This window comes from Oncorhynchus gorbuscha, linkage group LG10 (genome assembly GCF_021184085.1).
Source record: "Oncorhynchus gorbuscha isolate QuinsamMale2020 ecotype Even-year linkage group LG10, OgorEven_v1.0, whole genome shotgun sequence".
NCBI classification, from domain to species: domain Eukaryota; kingdom Metazoa; phylum Chordata; class Actinopteri; order Salmoniformes; family Salmonidae; genus Oncorhynchus; species Oncorhynchus gorbuscha.
Window position 1 is genome coordinate 17,290,963 of NC_060182.1, and position 18,421 is coordinate 17,309,383.

At 42.9% G+C, this 18,421-nt stretch overlaps 1 protein-coding gene across 1 annotated transcript in view; it reads left to right on the forward strand.

Annotated features, from left to right (window-relative positions):
• The first annotated feature begins 1,582 nt into the window (after nucleotides 1-1,582).
• Nucleotides 1,583-18,421, forward strand: part of samd10b (sterile alpha motif domain containing 10b) — a 180,769-nt gene continuing 163,930 nt past the window's right edge. Inside the window, exon 1 of the mRNA XM_046365006.1 lies at nucleotides 1,583-1,846. Within this exon, the coding sequence (XP_046220962.1) occupies nucleotides 1,834-1,846 (13 nt within the window). The 5' untranslated portion in view covers nucleotides 1,583-1,833. The remainder of the gene's footprint in view (nucleotides 1,847-18,421) is intronic.

Below are 18,421 nucleotides of genomic sequence, written 5' to 3' on the forward strand. Positions count from 1 at the left end.
ATCATGTCAGGTAGTCCTGGGGCATGGTCCTAGGGCTCAGGTCCTCCGAGAGAGAGAGAGAAAGAAAGAGAGAAAGAGAGAATTAGAGAGAGCACATGTGGGGTGGCCAGTCCTCTTCTGGCTGTGCCGGGTGGAGATTATAACAGAACATGGCCAAAATGTTCAAATGTTCATAAATGACCAGCATGGTCGAATAATAATGAGGCAGAACAGTTGAAACTGGAGCAGCAGCACGGCCAGGTGGACTGGGGACTGCAAGGAGTCATCATGTCAGGTAGTCCTGCGGCATGGTCCTAGGGCTCAGGTCCTCCTAGAGAGAGAAAGAAAGAGAGAAAGATTTATTTATTATGTTACTTAGATTGACGCACCAGTGCGTGAACCAACTCTAAGCATATATATTGTGGTGAAGCCTTGATGGGAGAACCAGTACCTTGTCCTATGTTGTTTGTTATCACCAAGGAGATTATCTTCTACAGGCACTCACATTCCTTGAAGTCTTTAAAACTTAGATCTCTGTGCTGTACAACAAAAACCACTAATGCTCCATAGCTGGCATCTTACATCTGAAAACCCACACCCTCAATTAGCACACTGAGTTGACAGATTAAATTTAAACAGACTTTCTCCACTTTCTTTCTCTTCTTTCTTTGGCCTTTGTAGTGCAGTGTATCCTGTTATTCTTCATCCACAGAGATGATGGCCAGTAGCGTTCTAGTCATGCAGAGACAGAGATAGTGGTTTTCTGGTGCTCATTTGGTAAAGCATGGTGTTTGGCATATGTTAATATATGCCAATATTATATGGCATATATTGTTATTATTATATTATTGTTGTTGGTGTTATTATTACATTTAGATAAGTAGTTGAAATGCAGGTCTCCCAATGTCAATGCAGCTGCAGAAGTCAAGCTGAGGCCTTCAGGTCTTACTTTGACCATCCGGCGTTCTCAACTCGTGTTTTTCTCTCCTCTCATCCCGATTCGTTCCTTCAGGAGACACGGATCCTGTTGATGAACAACTAGGTCCGGACATCCTCTGTGATCAGACACATCTATTTACTGTAACAACACAATGTCAGGAATGAATTTTCTTGGTTCAATTCATTTGATTATTCTTGAATCTAACCAAATGTCCCATAGGGTGGCGCACAATTGGCCCAGGGTCGTCCGGGTTAAGGTACGGCAGGGGTAGACCGTCGTTGTAAAATAAGAATGTGTTCTTAACTGACATGTCTCGTTAAAACATTTTTTTTAATGAACTCCCAATAGCCTAGGCTATATAACTTCTATCTTGGTAATTGCAGCCATTGAGGAAGATTACACAGGAAAGGAAAATGAGAGTTCAATAAAATACTCTTGTGTAATATCATGGTCTTACCCCAATTGATACATATTTTCTGTTCTATTTGAATGGACGTTTCATTTTTACAGAATGTATTAATTTATCTAAGGCTTCATCTTGTAGCCTGCATAAACCATCTCATAGCCTAGAGTGGGTGCGTGCGCAATGTCAGCGCACTCGCGGGTGTTTAATGGTGACCTTTTGTTTCTCGGCGCAGTCATGTACGAAAAAGGTGAGGAGTTAACAGCAACGGCGTTGGTTGGCAGCGGACTACCGAAAACAAACGATCGGGTGAGACGGTGTGCTGTGACTATCTGTCCGTGTAGTCTTCACCGGTCCTCACACACAGCTACACACACACAAACGCGCGCAGTAGCCTACTGCCAAATCGTGCGGTCTCTCACGCGCATACTCTCTGCTTGCCAGACAGATACAGAAGCAATGGGAGACAATTACTGAGGCAACCACGGAGAGATACACACTGAGACCGACTATGGCTGTGGACGGTAAGAGCGCTGTTTCATTCATGAAACTACTCATTTAAATCATTGGTCTACCTTTTCTTAAACAGAGATAAGGATATTTGTAATTGGCTGTGTATATTTGTATTAAGCGTTAGGTTAAATCAATAGGGGCTTCTTTTTTTTCACAGATCGGTTGTGGGGGGTATATTTTCAACATCAATAACAGCATGTTTGCTCAGCTTATTAGGGTGGATGTATTACGATGTCAATAAACTGGGGGACTTGTGAGATATCCTCAGTTCTTTGTCAATTTTGCGTAAAGGTCAACAGCCATATATGAGAAATAACGTAGTACATTGTCTTTTACAGTTCCCCCCAGAGCAATGTTCTGATTTCTCATGTTGACATTTCTAGGAAGTTTGAACTGGTATGTCAGTACTTGGTCACTGTATGTCCGCCTGGTGAGGTTTGTGTACTGACACAAGCCTCAATCCATTAAGTTCTCTTTCATAAGGAGCTTGACTGTCCTATTGGGTTTTCACGGGTGAACGCTGTCACGGTGTTCCGGAATAGCATATCCAGATTCGTATTTAGGAGATTTCTCTATTTAGCACATTGTTAATGGTTTGAATAAGTGATTCGTTAGCCCACGGCCCACTCACGATACTCCATGTCCGTCCATCCGTCTTCGTGAGAAGCGCATGACCCTTGTCCATAGGGCGGGTTTCATTGTGGTTCTGACAGGAAAGCAGAGGGGATTTCGCAGCGGTTGAACTGTTCACAGTGGTCCTCCGACGGGATGGATGCGTACTGGATAAATTCATTTGTTCCATTCCTAAAGTTTTGGTTAATAATTTGGCAGCATATTTTCTGCTTCTTTTTACAGCCAATGTTAGCATATAGCCTATCCTAATACACCATTACTTGATTATAACTTGAGGTTTCTTTGGGATTCATTGAAATAGGTAGCATATCGAGCACTCTTCATTTGGATTGATTTAATTCTATCCGACATTAGACATTGAGATGATGATTCTTCTCTCTTCACTATACTGTCTGCAGGACAGTATCATACTAGCCACTAGCTAAATGAGTAATTAGAGGAATAATCAGGTAGTCAGTGATGTTCTTCCCTTCAGTCCAGTGCAGTGTCAGGTCAGTCTCTCCCTTTCTCTGCTGGAGCAGGTTAGCACCTCATTAACATGGCTGCAGGTAGAGGTAGGCTGCAGCACAGAGACATATTGTCCTATCTATAATTCATCTGAAGTTTACTTAAGCATCATTCATTTTGCACCGCTGACCCTAGCACAATGGTGTTACTGTGTGTGTGTGGTGTGTGTGTGTGTGTGTGTGTGTGTGTGTGTGTGTGTGTGTGTGTGTGTGTGTGTGTGTGTGTGTGTGTGTGTGTGTGTGTGTGTGTGTGTGTGTGTGTGTGTGTGTGTGTGTGTGTGTGTGTGTGTGTGTTTGTGTGTGTGCAACTGTATCTTTAATGAGTTTGGGTAGTCTTGGTATATGAAGGCTTTGCCAAACCAGGGGTTGGCAACTCTAGTCCTGCAGACTCAGGAACCACACTGTTGGTTGTCTCTGGGAGTCACTTCATTGATCCGTGTCACTGATTTGCTCAGAGAAGGCTCACCTAGTTACCATGTCTGAATTAGAATTAAACACTGTTGTCTCCAAAGACATCTGGCCGTATCGTCACGTCTCATAGGAGAGTTGAAGTTATCAGGTTGGTGAGATGTCCAAAGACATCTGATTGTATCGTCACGTCTCATAGACGCAACAATACAAGTGCGGACAAATCTTGACACAATTTTCTCCATTGAACATTTCTCCCAACTGATTGTCCCTGTGTGAAAAGCAGCACACGGTGTGTATAAAGAAGGCCCTTATCATAGAGAGAGCAGCACTGCTGGGCTCAGAACCCCTTTCTCCCCTATTTCACACCACAAACAGGCATGGGTAAGCCCAGCAGGCAAGAGGGTGTGTGTGTGTTTTCACGCACGCACACACACGCACGCACGCAAGCACACACACACACGCATGCACGCACACACACACACGCATGCACGCACGCACACGCACACACACACTCACATACACGCAAGCACACACACACACACACACACACACACACACACACACACACACACACACACACACACACACACACACACACACACACACACACACACACACACACACACACACACACACACACACACACACACACACACACACACACACACACACACACACACACACACACACACACACTCCTCCCAACCTCTTCTCTCCTGGAGAGGTTGTGTCCAGAGTTGTGGTCAATTCCATTTCGATTTAGTCAAAAGAGGAGATTAATTTGATAGTAATTACAACTGATGCTGGTTGTACAACTGTAATCTTTTACAGTTCTCTGACCGGAGCTGGTAGTTTTGATCTAGAGTCAGTGGCCATTCAGTAGTTAGCTAATGTAATAACCAACCCATGTATTGTTAGCCTCTGACTGAAAGTGTGTGTTTATCTCATAGGTATTAAAACCTGTAGATAGTTATAGCACTGATGTCATCCACATATTCCTTTGGAAATTCCCGATGACGCATGAAGCTGGAAGTATTTGATTTTGAAGCACGCCGTATTGCTGAATGTAGCTGAATGGCACCAAAAAAACCCGCTAAGGATCATGGGGAAATTGGCCCATGTCGTTGTTTTCATCCTGCCTGAAAGAGTCAACCCAACGCTGCTACATGACTTCGGCGTCAATACTAGAGACCCCATAGACATTGGTCAGCCCCTTTATCTCCGCTTGACAGGCGTGCTCTCATCTGACACACCACAACCCTTTAGGTGCACGTGCAAAGAGTGCTCCTCATGGCCTGTCGGGCCATGATTAGTCTGTACACAGGTTTTCTAGGGCAGACCAGGGCTTTCGTAATTTGCACAGGTTTTCTAGGGCAGACTAGGGCTTTCGTAATTTACACAGGTTTTCTAGGGCAGACCAGGGCTTTCGTAATTTACACAGGTTTTCTAGGGCAGACCAGGGCTTTCATAATTTACACAGGTTTTCTCGGGCAGACCAGGGCTTTCGTAATTTACACAGGTTTTCTAGGGCAGACCAGGGCTTTCGTAATTTACACAGGTTTTCTAGGGCAGACCAGGGCTTTCATAATTTACACAGGTTTTCTCGGGCAGACCAGGGCTTTCTTAATTTACACAGGTTTTCTAGGGCAGACCAGGGCTTTCGTAATTTACACAAGTTTTCTAGGGCAGACCAGGGCTTTCGTAATTTACACAGGTTTTCTAGGGCAGACCAGGGCTTTCGTAATTTACACAGGTTTTCTAGGGCAGACCAGGGCTTTTGGCACCGCTAGGTTTCTACGCAGTAGACAACACTCAGAGCTCATGACTTCACACTCCAGAACGGACACAGGAGGCCTGGTTTATCTATTCAAACAGCCTCCCAGACATAGGGTTCTATCTTCAGCTGGCGTAAGGCGGTGCTAGTGTCAAACGCACATTAATTGCATTTTCATCATGTAAAAACAAAACTGTCTCACTGGCATTTTCCAGCCCTAACACCAGGTACATTTTTTTTGGTGTGTTTTGGTTCATTGTCCTGTTGAAAAACAAAAGATAGTCCCACTAAGCGCAAACAAGATGGGATGGCGTATCGCTGCAGATTGCTGTGGTAGGAAAGATTTCCACCGGTCTGATGTCCATTGCTCGTGTTTCTTGGCTCAATGAAGTCTCTTATTATTATTGGTGTCCTTTAGTAGAGACTGAGTACAGAGTGAGAGAGAGGTCATGACCAGATTTTTCAGCATGTTTTTAAAATTTATTTTTAGATTTAGAGTTATATAAACATGTATTTTTTGGCAGGGACACATACAGGATGCTACCCTCTACAACATAATCTTCACTCCAAATCAAAACTCCAGACCTACAACCTGATTTTGGACTATTATTCCCAAGCTATACAGCAAATGCTCTGGCAAACAAACAGAAACCTGAAAACACCCTCCAACCTGAGACTGAATGAGTAATGTCTAGTCTGAAGCTATCTTTCATTTTCAAAAGGCAAGAAAATACATTACACTAATATATTTACCTTTATATGGACTGTATGCTAAATTAAAGCACACAGCTGCATGGGAGCTCTTACAGCTGCATGTGAACTCACATTTTTCAACATGTTTTTAACAATAAGATAGTTTTGGAGTTAGATAAACTTGGATTTTTCAGGAGGGATATATACAGGATGCTACCCTCCACAGCATAACCTTCACTTCAGATCAAAACTCCAAGCCTACAACCTGATTTTGGACAGACCAGAAACAACTTCAATTAGCACTGAGGCGCGAAGTGAAAGGTGTCGAAGCCTTTGAGCCCAACACATGGCAGGAGTCTCACAGGCTACCCCTCCCAAATCCAGAGGCATCATATACAATACATCTACCTCCATAAATAAAGCACTGCTTCTTTATTCCACCTGGCGAACTGTTCGCTCAGTGAAACATCCTGTCCTGATTTGTCATAGACGCTTGCTAAAAAAACTTTAATGACCAAGCCTTCCTTCATGACCTGGTCTCTGTAAATTGGTATAGAATCAGCTTGAGCCCCTCCGTCGAAGAATCTTGGACCTTCTTTTTTGATATTTTCAGTGATACGCCCCCATAAAGAAAATGAGAATAGAAAACAGGTTCAGTCCCTGCTCCGACCGTGATCTTGCGGAGTTACTCCACCTCAATAATTGCATTTGGCAAAAGGCACTCAGGCTATCTGGAAGGCCAAAGTTAGTTAAAGTTACATTAATTAAGGAGCAGTTTTCTCTCTGTGGGTCTAACCCCAAGAAGTTCTGGAAAATGGTTAAAGACCTGGAGAATAAACCCTCCTCCTCACAGCTGCACATGTCTCTTAAAGTTGATGATGTGGTTATTACTGACATGAAGCACACAGCTGAGCTCTTTAATCACCACTTCATAAGACAGGATTTCTATTTGGCTCAGTCATGCCTCCTTGCCCGTCCAACATTTCCTCATCTCCCACCCCTTCTAATGCAACTAGCCCTGATGATCCTCCCTATTTCCCCCCTGCCACTCTGCAAACTTTCTCCCTGCAGGCAGTCACTGAGTCCGAGGTGCTAAAGGTGCTCCCTAAACCCCCAAAAAACATCTGTGCCAGATGGTTTAGATCCTTTCTTCTTTAAGGTTGCTGCCCCTTCTTTAAGGTTGCTTCCCCTTTCCTTCTCGTTGGACTCATTAAAGGAAAAATATTCTTCCAGTTCTTGGTGAGTAATCCCAGTTCTGATGGCCAGAAGTTATTTTCGGTCATAAGAGGCGGGAGCAGCAACAAACAACGCATAAAAACTAACAAAATAGCACAGTTGGTTGGGAGCATGTAAAATGTCAGCCATCCTCTTCGGCATAATCTTATATCATTTATATCACTATATCACTTATAATCCTAACTGTTATAGGCCTATTTCTATTTTGCCCTGTTTATCAAATGTGTTGTAAAAACTTGTCAATAATCAACTGGCGGGCTTTCTTGATGTCTATAGTATTCTCTCTGGTATGCAATCTGGTTTCCACTCAGGTTATGGATGTGACACTGCAACCTTTAAGGTCTTCAACGATGTCCCCATTGCCCTCGATTCTAAGCAATGTTGTGCTGTTATTTTTATGACTTGGCCAAAGCTTTTGATACGTTAGACCATTCCATTCTTGTGGGCCGGATAAGGAGTATTGGTGTGTCTGAAGGGTCTTTGGCCTGGTTTGCTAACTACCTCTCTCAAAGAGTGCAGTGTATAAAGTCAGAACATCTGCTGTCTCAGCCACTGCCTGTCACCAAGGGTGTACCCCAAGGCTCGATCCTAGGCCCCACGCTTTTCTCAATTTAAATCAACAATATTGCTCAGGCAGTAAGAAGCTCTCTCATCCATTTATATGTAGATGATACAGTCTTATACTCAGCTGGCCCCTCCCCAGAGTTTGTGTTAAATGCTCTACAACAAAGCTTCCTTAGTCTCCAACAAGCTTTCTCTGCCCTTAACCTTGTTCTGAACACCTCCAAAACAAAGGTCATGTGGTTTGGTAAGAAGAATGCCCCTCTCCCCACAGGTGTGATTACTACCTCTGAGGGTTTAGAGCTTGAGGTAATCACCTCAAACAAGTACTTGGGAGTATTGCTAGATGGTACACTGACCTTCTCTCAGTACATACCAAAGCTGCAGGCTAAAGTTAAATGTAGACTTGATTTCCTCTATCGTAATCGCTCCTCTTTCACCCCAGCTGCCAAACTAACCCTGATTCAGATGATCATCCTACCCATGCTAGATTATGGAGACGTAATTTATAGATGAGCAGGTAAGGGTGCTCTCGAGAGGCTAGATGTTCTTTACCATTCGGCCATCAGATTTGCCACAAATGCTCCTTATAGGACACATCACTGAACTCTATACTCTTCTGTAAACTGGTCATCTCTGTATACACGTCCAAGACCCACTGGTTGTTGCTTATTTATAAAACCCTCTTAGATCTCACTCCCCCCTATCTGACATGTCTACTGCAGCCCTCATCCTCCACATACAACACCCGTTCTGCCAGTCACATTCTGTTAAAGGTCCCCAAAGCACACATATCCCTGGGTCGCTCCTCTTTTCAGTTCGCTGCAGCTAGTGACTGGAACGAGCTGCAACAAACACTCAAACTGGACAGTTTTATCTCAATCTCTTCATTCAAAGACTCAATCATGGACACTCTTACTGACAGTTGTGGCTGCTTTGTGTGATGTATTGTTGTCTCTACCTTCTTGCCCTTTGTACTGTTGTCTGTGCCCAATAATGTTTGTACCCTGTTTTGTGCTGCTACCATGTTGTTCTGCTGCCGTGTTGTGTTGCTACCATGTTGTTGTCATGTTGTGTTGCTACCATGCTGTGTTGTCATGTGCTTCTGCCATGCTATGTTGTTGTCTTAGGTCTCTCTTTATGTAGTGGTGTCTCTCTTGTCGTGATGTGTGTTTTGTCCTATATTTTTATTCCATGTATTTTTAGTTCTAGCCCCCATCCCTGCAGGAGGCCTTTTACCTTTTGGTAGGTTGTCAACGCAGCTTATCCAGCCGTGACGCACACTGCCCATATCACATGGAACAAGAATAGTCTAATGTGCCTTTGGTGCCTGTATACTTTAGAAACATTAAAAAACAAATGTTTGTCCTATTTCATTTTATGTTATTAAAAACCAAGCACAGCATCCCCTCCTCTCAATTAAGGCATTTTTTTGTCTGCCCAATGCAATCGCGAAGTAGTCAAGTCTGTCGATAACGGGTTTGGCTCCTGAGACTACTTAATCACCAAAGCTTGATTAAAAAACAAAGTTTGAGAGGAGTAAAATAGTGAGCTGACGGTCCCTTTTTGCCTGTGCATTGTAGGCAGGCCCACATTACTTCATGGATGGTCTTACGTACATGGCTAGTCTGCATTGTTTTAATATTAAATGCCCACCAGAAGAAATGATGGTGCCTGTAAGTGTGACAATATCTATTTAAAACAAGTAGTTTTTTGTCTTGTTTAGAATTTGAATTGAATTATTCATTCTCATTTTAAGACTTATCAATAATAAATGTAATCTTGCATTGACAATGTTTGGCATGTACTTGTTCATCCTAGCCTCTATATCAGTGTGAATGCTATTGAAGACATGCAATTACTTACAACAATGTAGACTGCAGATGGGTTCAAGTTAACCTATTTATCAAAGATGGGATAGGTCTTCATTTGATTATTTTGTTTCTGTAAGCAATTTAACAAACTAAAACGGACTATAACATTGGAATTGGAGTTGACACCAAGGCAACATAACAGACAGTAAATACACAACCTAAAGCGAACCACACATTTCACCATGGAGCACGTTCTGATGGAGCAGGTTCTGATGGAGCAGGTTCTGATGGAGCACGTTCTGATGGAGTTCTGATGGAGCACGTTCTGATGGAGCACATTCTGATGGAGCACGTTCTGATGGAGCACGTTCTGATGGAGCACGTTCTGATGGAGCACGTTCTGATGGAGCACATTCTGATGGAGCACGTTCTGATGGAGCACGTTCTGATGGAGCACGTTCTGATGGAGCACGTTCTGATGGAGCACATTCTGATGGAGCACATTCTGATGGAGCACGTTCTGATGGAGCATGTTCTGATGAAGCACGTTCTGATGGAGCATATTCTGATGGAGCACATTCTGATGGAGCACGTTCTGATGGAGCACATTCTGATGGAGCATGTTCTGATGGAGCACGTTCTGATGGAGCACGTTCTGATGGAGCATGTTCTAATGGAGCACATTCTGATGGAGCATGTTCTGATGGAGCACGTTCTGATGGAGCACGTTCTGATGGAGCACATTCTGATGGAGAACACCCACAACTTGTTTATTCATCAGAACCCACAACCCAGAACCCAACCCAAACCCAAAACCCAGTGTTAGTTTTGTTAAAATAAAGCTACGGTACTGTCTGTGTGAGACACTGTATGTTGTTCGGTATCCACAATGTAGCTAAAGGCGTGACCCTTTCCTCAAGGCTTCTCATGTCTTTAACACACTCTCCACAGGGCAGATCATATCACACAGTCATCTGCCCACTCAACCATGTAACACACACTAATCCTGTCATATACATATACATATATATGTGTGTGTGAGGGAGGGTACAGTTGAAGTCGGAAGTTTACATACACCTTAGCCAAATACATTTAAACTCACATTTTCACAATTCCTGACATTTAATCTGAGTAAAAATTCCCTGTCTTTGGTCAGTTAGGATCATCACTTTATTTTAAGAATGTGAAATTTCTGAATAATAGTAGAGAGAAAATGATTTATTTCAGCTTTTATTTCTTTCATCACATTCCCAGTGGGTCAGAAGTTTACATACACTCAATTAGTATTTGGTAGCATTGCCTTTAAATTGTTTAACTTGGGTCAAACCTTTTGGGTAGCCATCCATAAGCTTTCCACAATAAGTTGTGTGAATTTTGGCCCATTCCTCCTGACAGAGCTGGTGTAACTGAGTCAGGTTTGTAGGCCTGCTTGCTCGCACACGCAACTTTGGAAGTGTGCTTGGAATCATTGTCCATTTGGAAGACCCATTTGCGACCAAGCTTTAACTTCCTGACTGATGTCTTGAGATGTTGCTTCAATATATCCACATAATTTTCAATTCCTCATGATGCCATCTATTTTGTGAAGTGCACCAGTCCCTCCTGCAGCAAAGCACCCCCACAACATGATGCTGCCACCCCCTTGCTTCACGGTTGGGGTGGTGTTCTTCGGCTTGCAAGACTCCCCCTTTTTCCTCCAAGCATAACGATGGTCATTATGGCCAAACAGTTATACTTTTGTTTCATCAGACCAGAGCACATTTCTCCAAAAAGTATGATCTTTGTCCCCATGTGCAGTTGCAAACCGTAGTCTGGCTTTTTTATGGCAGTTTTAGAGCAGTGGTTTCTTCCTTGCTGAGCGGCCTTTCAGGTTATGTCGATATAGTACTCGTTTTACTGTGGATATAGATAATGTTGTACCTGTTTCCTCTAGCATCTTCACAAGGTCCTTTGCTGTTGTTCTGGGATTGATTTGCGCTTTTCACACCAAAGTACGTTAATCTCTAGGAAACAGAACGCGTCTCCTTCCTGAGCGGTATGACAGCTGCGTGGTCCCATGGTGTTTATACTTGCGTACTATTGTTTGTACAGATGAACGTGGTACCTTCAGGCGTTTGGATGAACCAGACTTGTGGAGGTCTACAATTATTTTTCTGAGGTCTTGGCTGATTTCTTTTGATTTTCCCATAATGTCAAGCAAATAGGCACTGAGTTTGAAGGTAGGCCTTGAAATACATGACTCAAGGCGGAGCTAGCATGTTGGAGTGAACGGCTGTGCGTGAGAGGCTCCTGCAACATTTTTTGCGAAATAATCTAATTTAACCTACTTTATGGCACTTTTTACAACAAACGTTTCTTTCTAATACAAGATTGTAACTTTTTATATGAAAATGCCGAGAAATAAGCGACCAAAGGACAATAAATCCACAGCAGAGGCCTACTCCCCACTAAACAACGAGACAGACATGGCGGGAGGCACATGCAACAACGTGACACTTATAGAACTTACCCTGGCTTTGGGGGAGCTACGTGTTGCTATAGCTGAGGATCTTAAGGCCACTATTGCTGAACTGGACACCAAAATCGAGAGCATCATTCGAACGGTCGCTTCGCAGGGCCAGAGTATTGTGGACCTTGAGAAAGCTTCTGAATTCAACGCTGGTAGGATCGACGAGTTAGAGAAGCTATGCACGTCATTGCAGGATACTGTGCAGAGGCTTTCTGTGAAAGTGGTGGACCTGGAGGGCCGTTCCAGACGTAATAACCTTCGCGTTGTTGGTCTGGCAGAGGGGATAGAGGCGGGCTCCCGCCACACCGACTTCTTCGCCAAGCTATTGAAGGATGCAATGGGATCGGATGTTTTGGATTCGGATCCCCAGCTGGACCGCAGACATCGCTCCCTTGTCCCAGTGCCTGGACCGGGCCAACGTCCTCGCCCAGTAATCTGTTGTCACAGTTTCAAGACCAAGGATCTTATCCTGCGTGAAGCTCGAATGAGGGGCAACCTGTCACATAAAGGGCATCCATTCCGTGTCTATGAGGATTATGAGCCCGATGTGGCAAAGCATCGCGCCGACTACAAAGATGTCATGACCAAACTCTACAAACTCCATCTTCGCCCAGCCTTACTCTTCCCTGCAAGACTAAGAATTACCCCGCCTTCCGGTGAGAAGATTTGGCTCTCCTCGGTTTTGGACGCAGAGAAGTTTATCCGGGGATATACACCAATCCCCGTACAGGTTAGAGTGCCTTGTTATTGCGTGTTAGGGTCTGCTCATCGACTCGAATCCATACTATACCATATTGGGTGAAAACGTATTAAACGGGCTCAACAAGGGCTACCGAGCATGTAAGACGCTGAGCCAACCAATGGATGGCGGTCAGAGCTCTCATTTAACGTTAAATTCACTTTCATCCCGGCTGTGCTCAGCAATGCATATTTTTTACTTCCAGGTTTGATCACTGACACCTTCGGACGGATATACTTATACTCCCCCACTTTTGTTTTGTTTCGTTATTTATTTTACAATCCTTACATTATTCTTACTACCATACCATTTATTTATTGCTTGCAGGGGACTGGGGGTGATGGTTGGGAGGAGGCAGACACCTGGTTGGCAGGTTGATGTTTTGTGCCGTTCTGCCTTTGTCTAGCCGTGGACCTCTCTCCCGACTAGAGTCCAACCCTCTGTAGTGCTTATGTCCGTGTAGGTGTGCATACATATAATTACTATTTGTACTTTATTACTATTTTCACTTAGCATTTTAGTATTATGTATGTGTATATTTTAAATCAGTGTAGATTGTTATTCTGGGGTATGAATGTTTGTATGTGTATGTGTGCATAAGGATGTATATACATATTCTTTAAATATATATTTTATATATGATTTTTTTTGTGTGGGTATGCAATATAATCTTGAGGCCATATCTTGCTTATCTCTGGGATTGACCCAGGATGACGCTTAAATGCGCAATATGTTTAAGTTGCAACTTATTCGGTTTAGGTTTATTGGATGCTAACTGAACACTTAACTCGCGGGAGCCTCCTCAGTTCATATGTTAGTAGAAGTTCTAGGATAGTAAGAGGTGAACGTATAGTTGGGATTTTATTTTTGTTTTTCCTCTTGTTCGAGGTCGCGCCGTGCTTTTTAGGCATCGGCCAGACAATGTGTTTATTATTTTTATTTTTCCTTTTTTTCTCTCCTGTTTGTACATGCCTGTTAAATGTGGGTTGATGGGGGGGGGGTAAGTGTTGGGGAAATTAGGGGAACAGGGTGGGAAGTAAAGGTGCTTGCAGGGGGGGAGGGGTGGGTTGGATACTGCTCGGGTGTAGGTTTTCTACATAAAACCACTATTGCGGATAAAGAGGGTCGGTATGTGATCGCAATAGGAGAAATCCACTCTACCTCAGTAACTCTACTAAATATCTATGGGCCAAACATTGACAACCCCTCTTTTTTGAAAAGAGTCCTTGCCCTGATTCCAGATATCTCCCATACTAACCTGGTCATTGGAGGGGACCTTAACTGTGTGCTAGACCAATATTTGGATAGATCCTCTACCCGGCGAACCCCTACCTCCTATTCAAGCAAATTCTTGAATACCTACATAAAAAATTCAAACTTATTTGATATATGGAGGATGGCTAACCCTACGGGTAGGGAATACTCCTTATACTCTCATGTTCACAAGGTTTACACTCGAATTGACTACTTTTTGTTGGATGCTAGACTACTCCCCTATACCTGTAATGTGAGGTATCATGATATTATAATCTCGGACCACAGTCCACTCACCTTCTCCCTGAGATTGGGTGACATTGTACCAAACGAGAGGGTCTGGAGGTTGAATCCTCAGCTCCTCACAGAACCAACATTCTGTCAATATCTTAAAGACCAAATTACATTTTTCTTTGATACCAACGACAACACAGAGACCTCCCCAGCATTATTGTGGGAAACACTGAAGGCTTATCTGAGAGGCTGTATAATCTCCTTTCAGGCTGCCAGGAGTAGGCAAAACAGAGGAAAACTGGAAGAACTAGAGGGACAAATTCACTTACTGGATAGGGAGAATGCTAGCCATCCATCTATGGAGAAACATAAAGAAATTACCTCTTTAAAATTAAAATATAATCAGATTCTCTCAGCTAAAATTGCTAAATCTTTTCTCTATGCCAAGCAAAACATACAAATTTTTGAGTCCTTTAGCTCAGTTGGTGCACAAACCACCCACAAATTGACTGTAAGTCGCTTTGGATAAAAGACAACTTAGAAAAAATGTGAGCGACCGAATGATTCACAGGGTTAAATCTGCATCTGCGGAATTACTCTCTTCCCCCAAAGACATCAATGACAGATTCCGGCAGTTTTATGAGACTCTATATACATCTAAAGCGGATCCTAACCCCTTAATTATGCAAACATTTTTGGAGGACTGTAATCTTCCTGCCCTGAACCAGGAAGATTCTAACTTCCTGAATAAGGAAATATCTCTTGATGAAATTCGAGAAACAATTAAATCTCTAAAGAGTGGCAAGACCCGGGCCCAGATGGATACCCTGATGAATTCTATAAAACATTCAGCAACATGCTCTCTCCCTATCTGCACAAAATGTTGATTCAGGCCAATGAGGATGGAGCTCTCCCTTCTACTTTGGACGAAGCGTTCATTACAGTTATACATAAGAAGGGTAAAGATCCAGAAGAGGTAGGGTCATACAGACCAATATCTCTCCTTAATACAGACCAAAAGAGTTTAGCAAAAACTCTGGCTAACAGGCTTAATTGGCAAATTGGTCCATTCGGATCAGACCGGCTTTATCCCTAACAGAAACTCATTCTTCAATCTCAGGCGCCTCTTCAATATTATGTATTCTCAGAGGTTACCCAACGTGGACCTTGCCGTCATATCTCTTGACGGCGAAAAGGCCTTTGACCAAGTTGAGTGGCCCTATCTATTCAAGGTCCTACAGAAATGTAATATTGGAGATAGGTTCATAAATTGGATCCAGCTTTTATATAGGAACCCCTGTGCCAGAATACTCACTAACCAATCATTGTCGCCCCGATTTAACCTCAACAGGGGGACAAGGCAGGGTTGTGCGCTGTCGCCTATGCTCTTCGCCCTAATTACCGAACCGCTCGCTCAGACGATTAGATCTCATGCAGCAATACACGGCTATAATACTAAAGATACTCTAAATAAGATCTCCCTATACTCAGATGACATCCTCCTCTATGTAACAGAACCCCAGGCTAGTATCCCAGCTATTCTTGATGTGATCAATTTGTTTGGTACCTTCTCGGGATACAGAATAAATTGGAACAAGAGTGAATTAATGCCCATACGGTCGCAAAATACCTCCTGGCTAGAACATCTCCCATTTAAGTTATCTTCAGAAAAATTTACCTACCTAGGAATTGTAGTTACCAAACAATACTCCTTACTATTTAAAGAGAATTTCCCCTCTCTGATATAAAAACTCAAAGCAAACATACTATTTTGGAGAACTCTCCCAATTTCTCTGCTCTGAAGAATTAATGCCATTAAAATGGTCTTCCTCCCACAACTGCTCTACCTATATCAGAACATCCCAGTATTCATACCTAAATCCTTTCATAAACAACTGGACTCAATAATCAATCCTTTCATCTGGGATTATAAAACACACAGGATAGGTAAAAAACACCTCTGTAAATCCAAGATGGAAGGAGGATTGTCTCTCCCAAATGTTATATTTTATTACTGGGCCGCTAACCTCCGCATTGTTACGTTTCTGTTGGATGACGTACCCCCGGCATCCAGCTGGCTTAGTATGGAGCGTGAGGAGTGTCACCCCTTCTCTATTGGCAATGTGATTTTGTCACCTGTCAATCTGGAGATGTCACTTTATTGTAACAAACCTATTATACATAGCACAGTCCGAATCTGGAACCAAATTAAAGTCCACTTTGAGCTTAGACCAATGTCATTCATGCTCCCTGTCGACAGGAATCCCTCCTTTTCCCCTTCTAACCTTGATAACACCTTTGAGTGATGGGGAGAGTTGGGGATAAGTACCATAGGGGATTTATACATAGAAGGGACATTTGCTTCCTTTGAGTTGCTGAGGGAAACTTATAATCTTCCCAGAAGTATTTTTTTCAGATACCTACAAATTAGAGACTACGTTAGAAAACACCTCCCAATATTTGGGAATGCTAAACCTTCCATGTTTGATGGATGCATAAAAATATGCCCCACCTCAGATAAACTGATATCGCGTCTATATGATGCTTTTCAATCTGTTAGCACACCTTCTACTGATGCCATCAAGGCAAAATGGGAGGAAGAACTAGGGACTGACATCTCGGTGGCAGACTGGGAAGAGAGCTTGGAGTATATCCACACATGCTCCATTAAATCCAGACATCGTCTCATACAATTCAAGGTATTACACAGATTACACTATTCCAAAACTAAACTGCATAGGATATTTCCTGACACATCCCCTACATGTGATAAATGTCAGGCTACGCAGGATACACTACTCCACTGCTTTGCCCTATGCTCTAGCTTGCATGGTTATTGGTGTGGAATTTTTAGGATCCTCTCTGAAGTTTTGGAGACTTCAATAGATCCAGACCCGTTTCTGATAATCCTGGGAGTATCTGAGTCCCTAAACGGATTAACCAACCCCCCAAAACAACTAATCTCGTATGGTCTCATCTCGGCAAAAAAGCGAATCTTGTTGTTTTGGAAAAGGAGGGAAGCGCCCTCAACCAAATTATGGCTCAGCGAATTGGCAAACACTGTACACTTAGAAAGAATTAGATATATTCTGAACAATAAATTATCAACATTTGATAAAATCTGGCAGCCTTTCCTCTCCTACTTGGACGAGTCGGCGCTGTGAATTTGTACTTACTAACGCACTCTCAATTGTAATATTTTAAACTACCTTTGGGCAGCATGTGCTGGCCCTGCCACCCGAGCAGTTGGGGGGGGGGGATGGGGGATAGGGGGGACATCTTCCCTCTTTCTTTCTACGTGTCCTTGTTTTGTATGTCGTGTTTTGTATTATTTGTTCTGCACCCAGAACTCTGGGTCTTGTTGTTCCTGTATGCTCTTTTATGTTTAGATAAGAATTGTATACCTGTCATGTATACCTATACACCATTCTTGTGTGTGTTTAATAAAAATATTTGAAACAGAAATACATGACTCAAATGATGTCAATTAGCCTATCAGAAGCTTCTAAAGCCAAGACGTAATTTTCTTGAATTTTCCAAGCTGTTGAAAGGCACAGACAACTTAGTGTATGTAAACCTTTGAACCACTGGAATTGTGATACAGTTAAATAATCTGTCTGTAAACAATTGTTGGAAAAATTACTTGTTTCATGCACAAAGTAGATGTCCTAACCGATTTGCCAAAACTATAGTTTGTTAACAAGACATTTGTGGAGTGATTGGAAAAACGAGTTTCAATGACTCCAACCTAAGTGTATGTAAACTTCCGACTTCAACTGTATTGTGTGTTTGTGTGTGTGTGTGTTTGGCAGAGCCAAAGGGTTCAAAGGGTGAACTTGTGGTAGCTTTGCTAAGACAAACACTTTCTTTGTTGTTTTCTCCCTTTGGATGATGTTGCCAGCAGGAGGCTGGCCATTTGGTGGCTTTAGAGGGTGATACAGGAGACTGCAAGGGTGTGTGTATGTGTGTGTGTGTTTGTGTGTGTGTGTATTGCTGCCTCCTGTCTGTATATGTATGGATGCGTTTAATGTCTTTAGTGTTATTGACCAAATGCCACAGTTTCTGTCACAGATGTCACAGATTCCCTCTCCATCTCTCTGGCATCAGCCCTCTGACACAGACAGCCATTTGTGCGTGTGTTCGTGTGTCTGCATGCTTGTGTATTTTTTGACAGAATCTGTAACATTTATTCCCCCTCCCTCCTTTCCACTCTCTCAGCAGG